Source organism: Triturus cristatus, chromosome 10, assembly GCF_964204655.1.
Source record: "Triturus cristatus chromosome 10, aTriCri1.1, whole genome shotgun sequence".
NCBI classification, from domain to species: domain Eukaryota; kingdom Metazoa; phylum Chordata; class Amphibia; order Caudata; family Salamandridae; genus Triturus; species Triturus cristatus.
This window is the reverse complement of record NC_140593.1, coordinates 1,088,307,649-1,088,319,905: the sequence shown is the minus strand read 5'-3', so window position 1 is coordinate 1,088,319,905 and position 12,257 is coordinate 1,088,307,649. Positions and strand designations below refer to the sequence as shown.

General features: G+C 49.5%; 1 protein-coding gene across 3 annotated transcripts in view; it reads left to right on the top strand.

Annotated features, from left to right (window-relative positions):
• NSMCE1 (NSE1 component of SMC5/6 complex) overlaps positions 1 to 11,996 on the top strand; it is a 170,487-nt gene extending 158,491 nt beyond the window's left edge. For all 3 annotated transcript variants that reach the window (XM_085629264.1, XM_085629266.1, XM_085629265.1), the window contains exon 8: positions 11,581 to 11,996. In XM_085629264.1, the coding sequence (XP_085485390.1) occupies positions 11,581 to 11,723 (143 nt within the window). In that variant the 3' untranslated portion in view covers positions 11,724 to 11,996. The remainder of the gene's footprint in view (positions 1 to 11,580) is intronic.
• The last annotated feature ends 261 nt before the right edge of the window (positions 11,997 to 12,257 follow it).

The window sequence follows — 12,257 nt, the reverse complement described above, 5'->3', positions numbered from 1 at the left end:
CACATCTGGACATGGCTGGAACATCAGGGCATATCCCTGGTGGTTCAACACATGGCAGGTTCAATGAAGGCCAGGGCGGACGAACTCAGCCGCAGGTGCATGATGGCTCACGAATGGCGTCTTCACTCGGAGGTGGTGCAAGATCTCTTTCAGCATTGGGGAGAGCCTTGGTTAGATCTATTCGCCACCGAAGAGCACGCACACTGTCAGCAATTCTGCACATTGGAATTTCCAAGGCGGCACACGCTAGGTGATGCTTTTCGTTGCGAGTGGCGTTGCAGTCCTCTATACGCCTTTCCGCCTATACCACTTCTGCCCAGAGTGCTGAAGATCAAGCGCAACTGGGCCCAAGTCCTTCTTGTGGCTCCGGCTTGGGCATGAAGAGTTTGGTATCCCGAGCTGCTACACATGTCCATCGATCCTCCGATCAGACTGCCTCTTCGGTAGAATCTACTGTCGCAACAGCAGGGGACGGTCCTCCACCCAAACCTGTCCAGCCTCCACCTCCTTGCGTGGAGATTGATCGGTGGCAGTTGATGTTGTTTGACCTGCCTCCCGTGGTCTGTGATGTAATATTGGCAGACAGGCATTTGAATTTGAATTTGAATTTAAAAACATTTCTATAGCGCACTTTTACCATGCGGTTTCTTGGCGCTGTTAGATTGTGAGAAGCAGGCAGGAGCAGAGGGGAATTTAAGCATTGTAGGCTCGGGGAAAAAGAAACGTTTTAAGACCCTTCCGGAACTCAATGTAGGAAGATGACATACGGAGTTCCGGGGGGAGGGAGTTCCAAAATGCAGGAGCTAGCACTGCGAATTTCGTACCGCCAGTCTTTTTCTTGCTGAAGCGGGGGATGGTTAACAAAGCCTGATGAGTAGACCTAAGCTCTCGTCCAGGTATGTAGGGGGTGATGGCAGAACAGATAAATTCCGGGGCAGTGCCTGTTTTAGCCTGGAAAGTGGTGCAGCCAAGCTTGAACAGAGCACGCTCTTTCACCGGCAGCCAGTGCAAGGCCTGCAATAGGGGAGTAGCTCTATGGTATTTAGGCAGGCCGTGAATCAGGCGGGCAGCCTGATTCTGCACTAGCTGCAAACGGCGAATGGCGTAGGCTGGAGCGCCATTGTAAATGATGTTCCCATAATCGAGGCGCGAAAGCACCATGGCCATCACTATAATTTTTAGGGCGGGTAAAGAAAAAAAACGAGAAATCTTCCTGATGATTCGAAGGGAAAAGAAACAGGAGGAAACAACTGAATTGACCTGAGAGTGAACAGAAAGTGAGGGATCCAGGAGGATGCCAAGGGTCTTGACCTTAGGAACTGGGAGCGGGGGAACACCAAGTGAGGAGGGCCAGTGAGAGGGGGACCAGGGACTGCAACCACCTCTGGTCAGGACTAATTCCGTCTTGTCCGGGTTGAGTTTGAGGTGGTTGCAGTTCATCCAATCCTGGATGAACAGCATGACGGATTGGACATTTGAAGCAGAGGAAGAGGAGTGGGAAAGGTCAAAAATTAGCTGGAGGTCATCGGCGTAATTGAACACCGTGACCTCGAGCTGCTGTAACATAAAAATGAGGGGGTAAATGTATAAATTAAACAAAAGAGGGGAGAGGGAAGAGCCTTGGGGAACTCCACATGCAACCTTACGAGAGGCAGCGGTGAAACCAGCAAGATGGACTGCCTGAGCCCTGTCACTCAGGAAGGACTTAAGCCAGGTGAGGGCCAGGCCCTCTATACCCACCGCCTTGACACGGGTGAGGAGGATGGAGTGGTCCACCGTGTCAAATGCGGCGGATAGGTCTAAAAGAATGAGGGCCTGGGGGACGTTGGTATCAATGCCCTCGCGTAGGCTGTCCATCACTGAGATCACTACCTTCTCCGTCGAGTGGAGGGGGCGAAAGCCCGCCTGCCGGGGGGAGAGGCAGTGGTTGGCTTCCACATAGGTGCTCAGGGTGCTGGTTACATGGGTCTCCAAAACCTTGGCCAGGTAGGGTAATAGGGAAATGGGACGGTAATTGGAAGGGGATGAAGGGTCGGCACCGGGTTTTTTTAGAATGGGAATGACTGCCGCAAATTTATGGGCAGTGGGGACCACTCCAGATTTGAGTGAGTCATTTAAAAGTGTAAGGGGAGGGGTAGGGCAGTGTAGGAAGACTTCTCGCAAGATACGAGCAGGGGCAAAGTCTAGGGGGGAACCTGACTTTACCTTTTGGAGCAGGGAAGAAAGTGTAGCTGTGGTCAGAGGGGGGAAGGAAGTGAGTTTGGAAGTGATGGCAGGGGGGGAGGGATTAGTGAAGGTGAGGGAAGGGGGGGAGATATTAGCCTTGATCGTTGCGACCTTATCAACGAAGAAGTCGTTGAGGGAGTCGCAAAGCGGTTGAGAAGGGGGGATCGAGGCCGTGGCTCTATTAGATGAGGCAAGCTCATGTACTGTGGCAAAAATCTCTTTAGATTGAGATTCAGCTGCTAGTATCCTGTTTGAGTAAAACAGGGTCTTGGCATCAAGTATGCTTTGTTTGTATACTTTGAGCACAGAGAGGTAGATGGTTTTTTTGGCGGGACTATATTCTCTTCTCCATGCGCGCTCTGCTCTGCGTGCGGCTAATTTCTTCTCCTTGAGATCGGGGGTAAACCAGCGATTGGCAGCATGGGCACGCTTCACCGTGATCCGTCTCAGGGGAGCAAAATCGTCGCCTGCCCGGGTCAGCCAGCCATCGATGGTAGTCAGCTGGTCCGGGGCGGCGAGGCCCGAGAGGTCAGGGCAGGAATTGGCCAGGGATGAGCAAAAAGATGGCATGTCTGCCTTACCCCATTTTCTAGCCCAGGTGTTCTTTGGGAGAAGAGGTTTAGGCACTGGGGCTAACGCGAGGGAGAAGGAGATTGAAAAATGGTCCGACCAAGAACAGGGGGAGATGACAGGAGAGGTGGTGGGGATATTTAGGGTCCAAACCTGGTCGAGCGAGTGGCCATGAACATGGGTGGGGCTGTGAACGAGGGGACAAAAGTTAAGACTGGTCATGAGGCTGGTGAATTCTTTGGAAAGGGGGGTTTCGGCGGGATCGTTGGGCCAAAAATTGAAGTCACCCAACACCAACACTGAGGAGTTGTTAATAACCAGTGTGGCGAGGATGTCTTGAAGGCAGGAAACAAAATTGGAAGTTGTGTGAGGGGGTCGATAGATGAGAACAGCAGTAAGGGGGGTAGAGTAAGAGCTAGCACGAATTATTAGGCAGTCTACCTCAGGGATAGGAGGAGAGGGGAGTATTTGAAAGTGGGAGTCAGTATGTGTTATCAGGGCTACTCCACCGCCTCTCCTGCCCTCCGGGCGATCCGCACGAATGATGGAGTAAGAGGGGGGGAGTGCGGCTAGGACGTTGGGGAGGGAGTCTGCCTTAAGCCAGGTCTCTGTTAAGAACAAGAGGTCCGGGTTGTGGCTGTCAAGAAAATCGTGTAGCTCATGCTGATGGCTAACGACAGATCTGGTATTGAGGAGCGTGGCAGTGGTATTATAGGACGGCGTGTGGGGAACAGGCAAGATGGGATGAGTAGGCGCAGCGGCCCGAGGCCGAGGAAGACAACTTTGAATAACGGCGGGGGGGGCAGCGGGGGGGCTCGTAAGGAGATTTAAATGTTGTAATGAGTTAGACACAGTCGGACTAATGGTGCCAGGGATCCAGTGAGAAAGAAGCTCAGAGGAAGTGTATGACAGCGGGAGGGCATAAGGGAGAGCCCCCTGCCCCGGCCTGCCGCGGACGGGCGCAGACGGGCAGGACTCTGGCTTGACTCCGGCGAGCCTACGGCGCGCCCGCTGCGCTCGTCCGCTGCGCTGACACATGGGGGACGTTTAGATAGAGGAGCAGCGTGGGGGGAGTGGCGTGGGTGGGGTCGGGCGAACCAGCCCGATCCAAGATGGCGGCCACTACCGCTAGGCGCCTGAGGTGGAATCAGCTGCCAGCCAGCCTCGCTGGGCCCCTGAAAAAGCAGGGTGAGGGTTAAAAGGTACCTGTTGAATTTCAGTACAGGTTATTCAACAGAATCAAGCAATTTAAAAACGAGTGCGTGTCGCCGCTTTCAATCGGCATGACAACGCGCTAAAAGCACTTAGAAGCTCAGTCGCAGCCCTCAGCTCCCACGAGCAAGCCCACTGCCACCGGGCTGCTCGCAATCGCTGGGGAGACTGTGAAGCACTCCTAAATAGAGGAGCAGCGTGGGGGGAGTGGCGTGGGTGGGGTCGGGCGAACCAGCCCGATCCAAGATGGCGGCCACTACCGCTAGGCGCCTGAGGTGGAATCAGCTGCCAGCCAGCCTCGCTGGGCCCCTGAAAAAGCAGGGTGAGGGTTAAAAGGTACCTGTTGAATTTCAGTACAGGTTATTCAACAGAATCAAGCAATTTAAAAACGAGTGCGTGTCGCCGCTTTCAATCGGCATGACAACGCGCTAAAAGCACTTAGAAGCTCAGTCGCAGCCCTCAGCTCCCACGAGCAAGCCCACTGCCACCGGGCTGCTCGCAATCGCTGGGGAGACTGTGAAGCACTCCTAAATAGAGGAGCAGCGTGGGGGGAGTGGCGTGGGTGGGGTCGGGCGAACCAGCCCGATCCAAGATGGCGGCCACTACCGCTAGGCGCCTGAGGTGGAATCAGCTGCCAGCCAGCCTCGCTGGGCCCCTGAAAAAGCAGGGTGAGGGTTAAAAGGTACCTGTTGAATTTCAGTACAGGTTATTCAACAGAATCAAGCAATTTAAAAACGAGTGCGTGTCGCCGCTTTCAATCGGCGTGACAACGCGCTAAAAGCACTTAGAAGCTCAGTCGCAGCCCTCAGCTCCCACGAGCAAGCCCACTGCCACCGGGCTGCTCGCAATCCTCCACTAACACGGTATATGCCTGCAGATGGAACAACGTTGTGGCATGGTGCACAGCAAAGGCTGTGGATCCCCTTTCCGTCCCTCTTTCTGAGGTTCTCTTGTTCCTTCTTTCTTTAGCCCAGCAGGGCTCTGCTCTGGGCACCCTATAGGGCTATCTTTTGGCTATTTCAGCCTTCCTTGGGCTTCTTGATCAGCCTTCTCTTTTCAAGTCCCCTGTTGTAAATTGTTTCCTTAAGGGCATTACTCATCTTTTTCCTTCTGTTCCCTTCGTAATACCTCAGTTGGACTTGAACTTGGTTCTTACCTATCTTATGGGCTCTCCCTTTGAGCCGCTACATAACTGTCCTCTCAGGCTTTAACCTTGAAAACTGCCTTACTGGTGGCCATCACCTCTGCGCGCAGGGTGAGTGAGCTACAAGCTCTTTCTTCCAAGCCTCCCTTTCTGGCTGTTCATCTGGACAAGGTCGTCCTCAGAACTAGACCTTCCTTTCTTCCCAAGGTGGTTACTTCTTTCCACATTGGCCAAACCATCACTTTGCCCACCTTCTTTCCGCCTCGATCCTTCAAAAGAGGAAGAGAGGTTCCACCGTCTGGTTTCAAAACGTGCGCTTTCCTTCTACTTGGATCGCACCAAACTATTCCGGGTGGACGACCAGCTCTTTGTTGGTTACGTGGCCGCTAAGAAAGGTCGGGGCGTGCACAAACGGACCATCTCCAGGTGGGTTGTTCTGTGCATCAAACCTTGCTATTCCTTTGGCAAAGAAGGAGCCTCCAGTGGCGTTGCGCGCCCATTCCACCAGGGCGACGGCAGTTACTACTGCTTTGGGACGAGGAGCCCCTCTTAATGGCATCTGTGATGCAGCTACGTGGGCATCGCTGCACACGTTCACCAAACACTACTGCCTGGATAGGCAAGTCCGGAGAGACCGCTTCTTTGGCAGTTCTGTTCTCCTGGACTTTCTGGTGTGAACTTAGTTTGCAGACCCACCTCTGGGGTTGGTATTTCTGGGGTATCTATTCTAAGGTAAGGAATTTATAACTGTTTCTTTCAGATGAACAAGTTACTTGCCTTCGGTAACGATATATCTGTAAGAAACATAGGTTAGTTATAGATTCCTTACCGCCCCACCCTTCCTCCCCATTCTAAGAACTGACTTCTAGGGTTAAGGACTTCCTTTCAGGGCCCTAGTTTTGTGCAACAGTGGTCAGTGTCTTGCATGGCTCTGCGCTTCTGCCATGGAAAGTCGTGTACAGAACTGACGTCAGTGCGTGAGCGCGACGTCTATGTAGCTACCGCGACGTCATCCCGACGACGATGACGAACGCGGAGTCGACTGACGCCACCTTCCAATGCGCAGGGGTACTGCTGACGAAAAACTTTCTGGATCCAGTCTGACGCCTGTGGGTAATTCTAAGGTAAGGTATCTATAACTAACCTATGTTTCTTACAGATATATTGTTACCAAAGGTAAGTAACTTGTTCTTCTGGCCCCCAAGTGTTGGATTCAAGGGTCCTGGACACTTGGCTGGAGTCAGAGTGCACTCCTGGCCTAAATGAAGGTTTCACTGGATCTGACGCAGAGCGACACAGAGCCTCCGGCTCCTCACTAAAGGTGTCACCGGATGCAATGCAGAGCTACGTAGCTCCTGCGTAGAAGCCTCATGGGCTACAACTCAGAGCCCAGCACAGCTGCACCACACAGCTCCTCACTTAAGGCTTTACCGGAACCGGTGCATAGAATTGCAGAGCCACTCTGCCCCTCCAGAAAGCCTCACCGGCTCCTACAGTGAACAACGCAGAGCTGTGCCAACCTCTCATCGAAGTCGGAAAGTAAAACTTCCAAACTTCCAGCGGAAGGAACCTGGTCATGTATCCGGCCTGCACTCCATTGTGATTGGCCTAAACTTGTGCTTTATCCTGGTCCGGCACGACCAGATACCAGCAGTTGGCGTTTCATAACTATTGATGCTATTTTGAACCATAAGCTTTAGAAAATTCATAACTCTGTTCTATTGATTTTCATTTTTGTCGTTTTGGTTCCCTTTTATTCATTAAAATTAACTCTTTTCTAAATAGGTTTTGGATTTTTCTTGTGTTGTGTTTTCACTTTATTATGGTTTGTGTGCTGCATTAATACTTTACACATTGCTTCTAGGTTAAGCCTGACTGTCTTTATGCCAACCTACCAGAGGGTTGTGCACAGGTTTATTTAGTGACTTTTAAGATTCAACCTGCCAAGGATTGTGATGAGTATTTGACAAGGGTTCTCACCACCCTCAATTAATACTCCAATTTCTTTAATAAGAAAGAACTTTGATATACATGTGCTCAGGATGTGTACTGTACATAAAGTGCATATCCTGAGCTTATGTATTTCAAGCTACACTCCTATCTCTTCAGAGATATGAATTGCCAACATCAATCATTACGAGATATAACCGCGTTGAAGTAGGCTGCTCTCCACTGCATTTACCAAGTCTGCTCTTACTCGCTGGCCTTTTATTACCGAAATTGTACTGGAAAATACTTCCCTATGCAGCTGACTCGGTCAACGCCTCACCACATTTATAGTCTGCCAGCTGCCACTGTTAAGGATTATATCCTCAGAACTTTGCTGTTGCTGCCGAAGAAGACAAAGAGGTGGACAACTTATATGTAGAGGATCTTAATTTTTAGCCCCAGCCCAAATTCACAATCCGAATATTGCCGTACAAAGGCCTGAGACATAGACCCTGCCCAGACACCAATTACCTGCAGCTGCAACCTCCACCTGTGAGCGGCTCCTGAAGGCTGCCTGCTTCAGCTTGCTACTGCTGCATGAGAGCTGCTTCCCATGAAAATGAAAATTGTGTGAGGCCCCCTAAGCCTACACCGTGCATTCATGCCAGACCTTTTGCGGCCGAAGTCCATACGACTCTATGTGCTACACCCTGCATTATTACTCTTACTTGTGCAACTGAGATGATGCAAAAACATGTCCTACTCAAGAACTTTAACCACGCAGTAGACTCACAGGCTATACCTTATACCTGCTGCCACTCCTTTTTTAGGTGGCAGCATAACAGATAGTGCAGCGGTCAAGTTTGCTGAAGACATCATGGGAACATTCAGAAAGTTGACCTAGGAATGCATTCCGCCCGTTGCTTCCCATTGGCTTTGTTGTTTGGAACTCACATTTTCTTGCTTTCTATTTGCTGGCTTTATTTGCTTTACGCTGTCCAGCTCGAGTTTTTCCCTCCTATTGCCCAAACCTTGTATACTGTATTCTGCAACAAACTTTAAATCTGTAAATAGGCCTTGAAATCTAGTCTATTCTGATCTTGTCACATTTGCTGTGCATTCAAACACTGAGGTCAAATGTCAGGCTGTGTCTGGAGCTTGGTGTTTATTTTTCTTTCTCTGACTTTAAAGTGAGAGGATTTATATGAGAATCATGCTGGCTAATGGTGTCTGCTTAAGGAAGGCTGTACAGATGTTTTTTTACTTGTAATTCACAACAAAACGTAAATGTCTGTAAATGAACTGTGCTGACGATCAACTTTAAACATTGGGTGATGACATTTCCACACTTATTGCTTGTGCGCTGTATACTATAATCAGTGAAGCTGAATGTGAGTGCAAATGTAATGGTCATTTCAATTGAAGATGTGTTGTCTGTTATGGCAGTACGCTACCATACCATGCATACTCCACGTTACCCCGCTCCACTGCACCACTTCCTATCACTGCGCTCTACTCTGCACCGCACCACACTGCACACTTCTCTGCACCTCTCCACTCCTCTCTATTCTACACCACTCCACTGTATGCCAATGTACTCTACCCCACACTGCTCTACTATACACCACTGCTCTCTATGACACTCTACTCTGTTCCACTGCACGCTGTGCCACTCTACTCTGTGCCACTGCACTTTACACCACTGCACTCTACGACAGTATACTTTGCAGCACTGTAGTCTCTGCCACTGTATTTTATGCCACTGAACTCTACGCCACTCTAAGCCTCTCCAATCTACCCTGCACCCTACAACACTCTACTCTGTACCATGCACTCTATACCACTTCACTTTACTCTGAAACAATTTACTCTGCCACTGCAGTCTATGCCACTCTATTGCACACCACACCACGCCACCCCACTCCAAGCCACTGCACTCTACGCCAACGGAATTTGCACCACTTTCCTAAAAAAACAATACACTTTACGCTACTGCACTGTATGCCAATCTACTCTGCACCACTGCACTGTACTCCACTATACTCTACACCATTGCACTATACGTCACTTTACTCTACACCATTTTAGGCTGCTGCACTCTTCACCAGTGCACACTCTGCCACTGAACTCTATACCACCCTACTCTGCGCCCCCGACTCTGCACCACTTTACTCTACCATTCTACGCAACTCTGCCAGTCTAATCTACTGTGCACCACTGCACTCAACGCCACTTCACTCTACCCTGCACCACTCTGCGCCCTTCACTCTACTTTGAAACAATCTACTCTACGCCACTGCACTTTAACCCACTCTACTCTAAACCACTTAAGTCCAAGCTGCATCACTCTACTCTACACCACTACTCTATTACCACTGTGCTCTGCCCTACACCACTGTACTCTACGCTGCACCATGCTTTGCACTCTACAACAGTGGCAGCTCGCAGAGGGAGTGCTGTGTGGCGAGGGAGGGGCAGGGTAGGGGTGTAGTGGACTCGGACATACGACGGACAGGAGTAAAGTAAGTAGATAAAAAAAACTATTTACCTTGCACTCGCTGGTTCGGAGAGTTGGCGATGGAGCGAGCGCAAGGTAAATAGTTTTATTTACTTACTTACTTTACTCCTATCTGCCGTATGTCCGAGTCCCCTACCCCTCCCCCGCCCGCCTCACCGCCCTGCAGCACTCCCTCTGCGAGCCGCCACTGCTCTACAACAATCAACTCTACGCCACTGCACTCTACACCACTGCACTCCACGCTGCCCCTCTCTACGCCACAGCACTTGATGCTACGTCACTCTACTCTAAACCACTGCAGCTTTTGCCAATTCACTCCACACAACTTTACTCACAACCTTTGCCACTGTACCTATGCCACCTACTTTGCACCACTGCACTTTATCCCACTATACAACATTCTACTCTGTGCCACTGCACTCTACAACACTGCATGCTGTCACTCTACAGCATTGCACTCTACATCACTCACTGTACACCACTTTGTTCTACTCTGCACCCACTGTACTCTGTCACTGCTCTCTGCACCACTCTACGACCCTGTACTCTGACACTCTACCCTGCACCACTCTACTCTATGCCACTTCACTGTACTCCACTCTGCGCCACTCCACCCAATTGCACTCTACGCCACTGCAATCTACTCTGCGTCACTGCACTTTACGCATATGCACTGTACACCACTTTACCCAAAACCAATACACTCCAGTCTACTCTGCACCACCGTACTTTACTCCATTTCACTCTAAGGCACTCTACCATGCTCCACTCTACCATGCTCCACTTAACTCTGTTCCAATGACACTCCACTCGTCTACAGCACTCTACTCTGCCATTCTACAACACTACTCCATTCAACATGCCTCTACGCAACTCCATGCCATTTAACTCCACTCTATTCTATGACACACTACTCCACTCCATGCCACTCCACTCTGATAATCTACTCCTCTGTATGCCTCTCTATTCTGCAACACTCTACTTTACACCACTCCACGCAACACCACTCCACTCCACTCTACTTTACACCACTCCACGCCCTTCCACTCTGACGCACTACTCCCTCCACGACACTCTACAACACTGTATACTACTCCATGACACTCCTCTCCACGCCACTCAACTCCACTGTACGCAACTCCATAAAACGGCACTCTACTCCACAATATACCACTCTTTTTCACCCTACTAACCTTTAGCCATGCTGAACAGCAGCCACTCTGGGGTACAACATTGCTAAATATTGGCAAAGTCAAAAGCCCGTGCTTAGGTAAGACCTATTGACTTTGCCTACAAGCAGACACTGCTTGCCTGTAGGGGTCGGATTAGCCTAATTGTTGTATCCCTTGACCAGGGGCAGTGAAATAGGATTATGTTAACAGTCAGAAACAAATGTTAATACCATAAAACTTACTGAAGTTACCGACCACATTAACTGGATGAAAATAACGTTTTTTTTCTTTTTTTTTTCTTTTTTTTTTTTAATAAGAGTACCAGTGCTTGATATGTTTATTCTTAGTGATACATGTGCTGCCTACCTTACCATACTCCACCCCTCAAGAAATAGCTTTAACTGAAAGTCCACGCTAAAAGATGAGGGTCTCGGCAGTTCAATGAGCTAGCAGTATTTCCTGGCTCTTGTGTTTCCAAGGACAGTGGTAATCCTTGTCACAATGATTACTTGACTGCATTTGAGTTACACAGGCCTTGTAGAGCTGGCCTGACGGAAGGGGGAATCCATTTATTAGTGTATTTTGACAAAGAAGAGAAATGGCGTGAACAAATGAGCCAAAGTCTTCACTAATAAGAGACATGGGAAAAGGTTAGTCATTTGTCCAAACAGCAAGATTTATATATATGGAATAATCTTGTTCCTGAAATAATTTTAAGTGATTTCTTCCCACTCCTTCTTCAGTTTTAAGAATTAAAATCTCAACTCAGCCCAAAGAATAACAAACGCCTTCTTTGTATCTTAACACAGACATTGCTCGTTCTGATTCCCAGAATCCTCCACAGCAACCATCAGAGGAGCCATCCACGTCACAGAAAGATCTGCCCACATCTCAAAGAGAAAAGAGAGGTTCAGCCCCCTCATCTTCGGGAAGGAGGTCAAGCCGACGCTGAAAACGAGATTTTCCTTGGGACTTGTTAAATGTGGAAGTTTCCACTCAAACTTGAAATATATTTGTAAACGTTTGAAAGAAATGTGGTATTTGGACTTTCTTTCCTTGGCGCCACTCGCCCCATGGAAAGATACTGATTGGCTGCAGTTTCTTACGATCTGAATGAATCCATCACATGCTGCTTGTGAGTTTTGGAATAAGATTGCGGCGGGCGAGAGAATTTTGGTTTCTAAGATTGTTTGCTGAAAATAAAAACTATTTTTGCCAATATTAATCTACGGACATTTTCAAAGTTATTAAAAGGGTTTCTGATCTAATCGTGATTTACTTTACAGTTGTACAATATTGTAGATGCAGGGGCGGCTCCTCCACATGGGCGGAGGAGCGTCGCCCCATTGCTTTCTCGCAGTGCGAGAAGCAGATACATAAAATGGTATAAAGGTTTGGTTGGGGGCGGGCGTGTGGGTGGGTTGGGGAGGAGTGGCTAGCCCAATGTCTTCGGCGCTGACTGTTTGGTCGGCCCCAGGGCCGACCA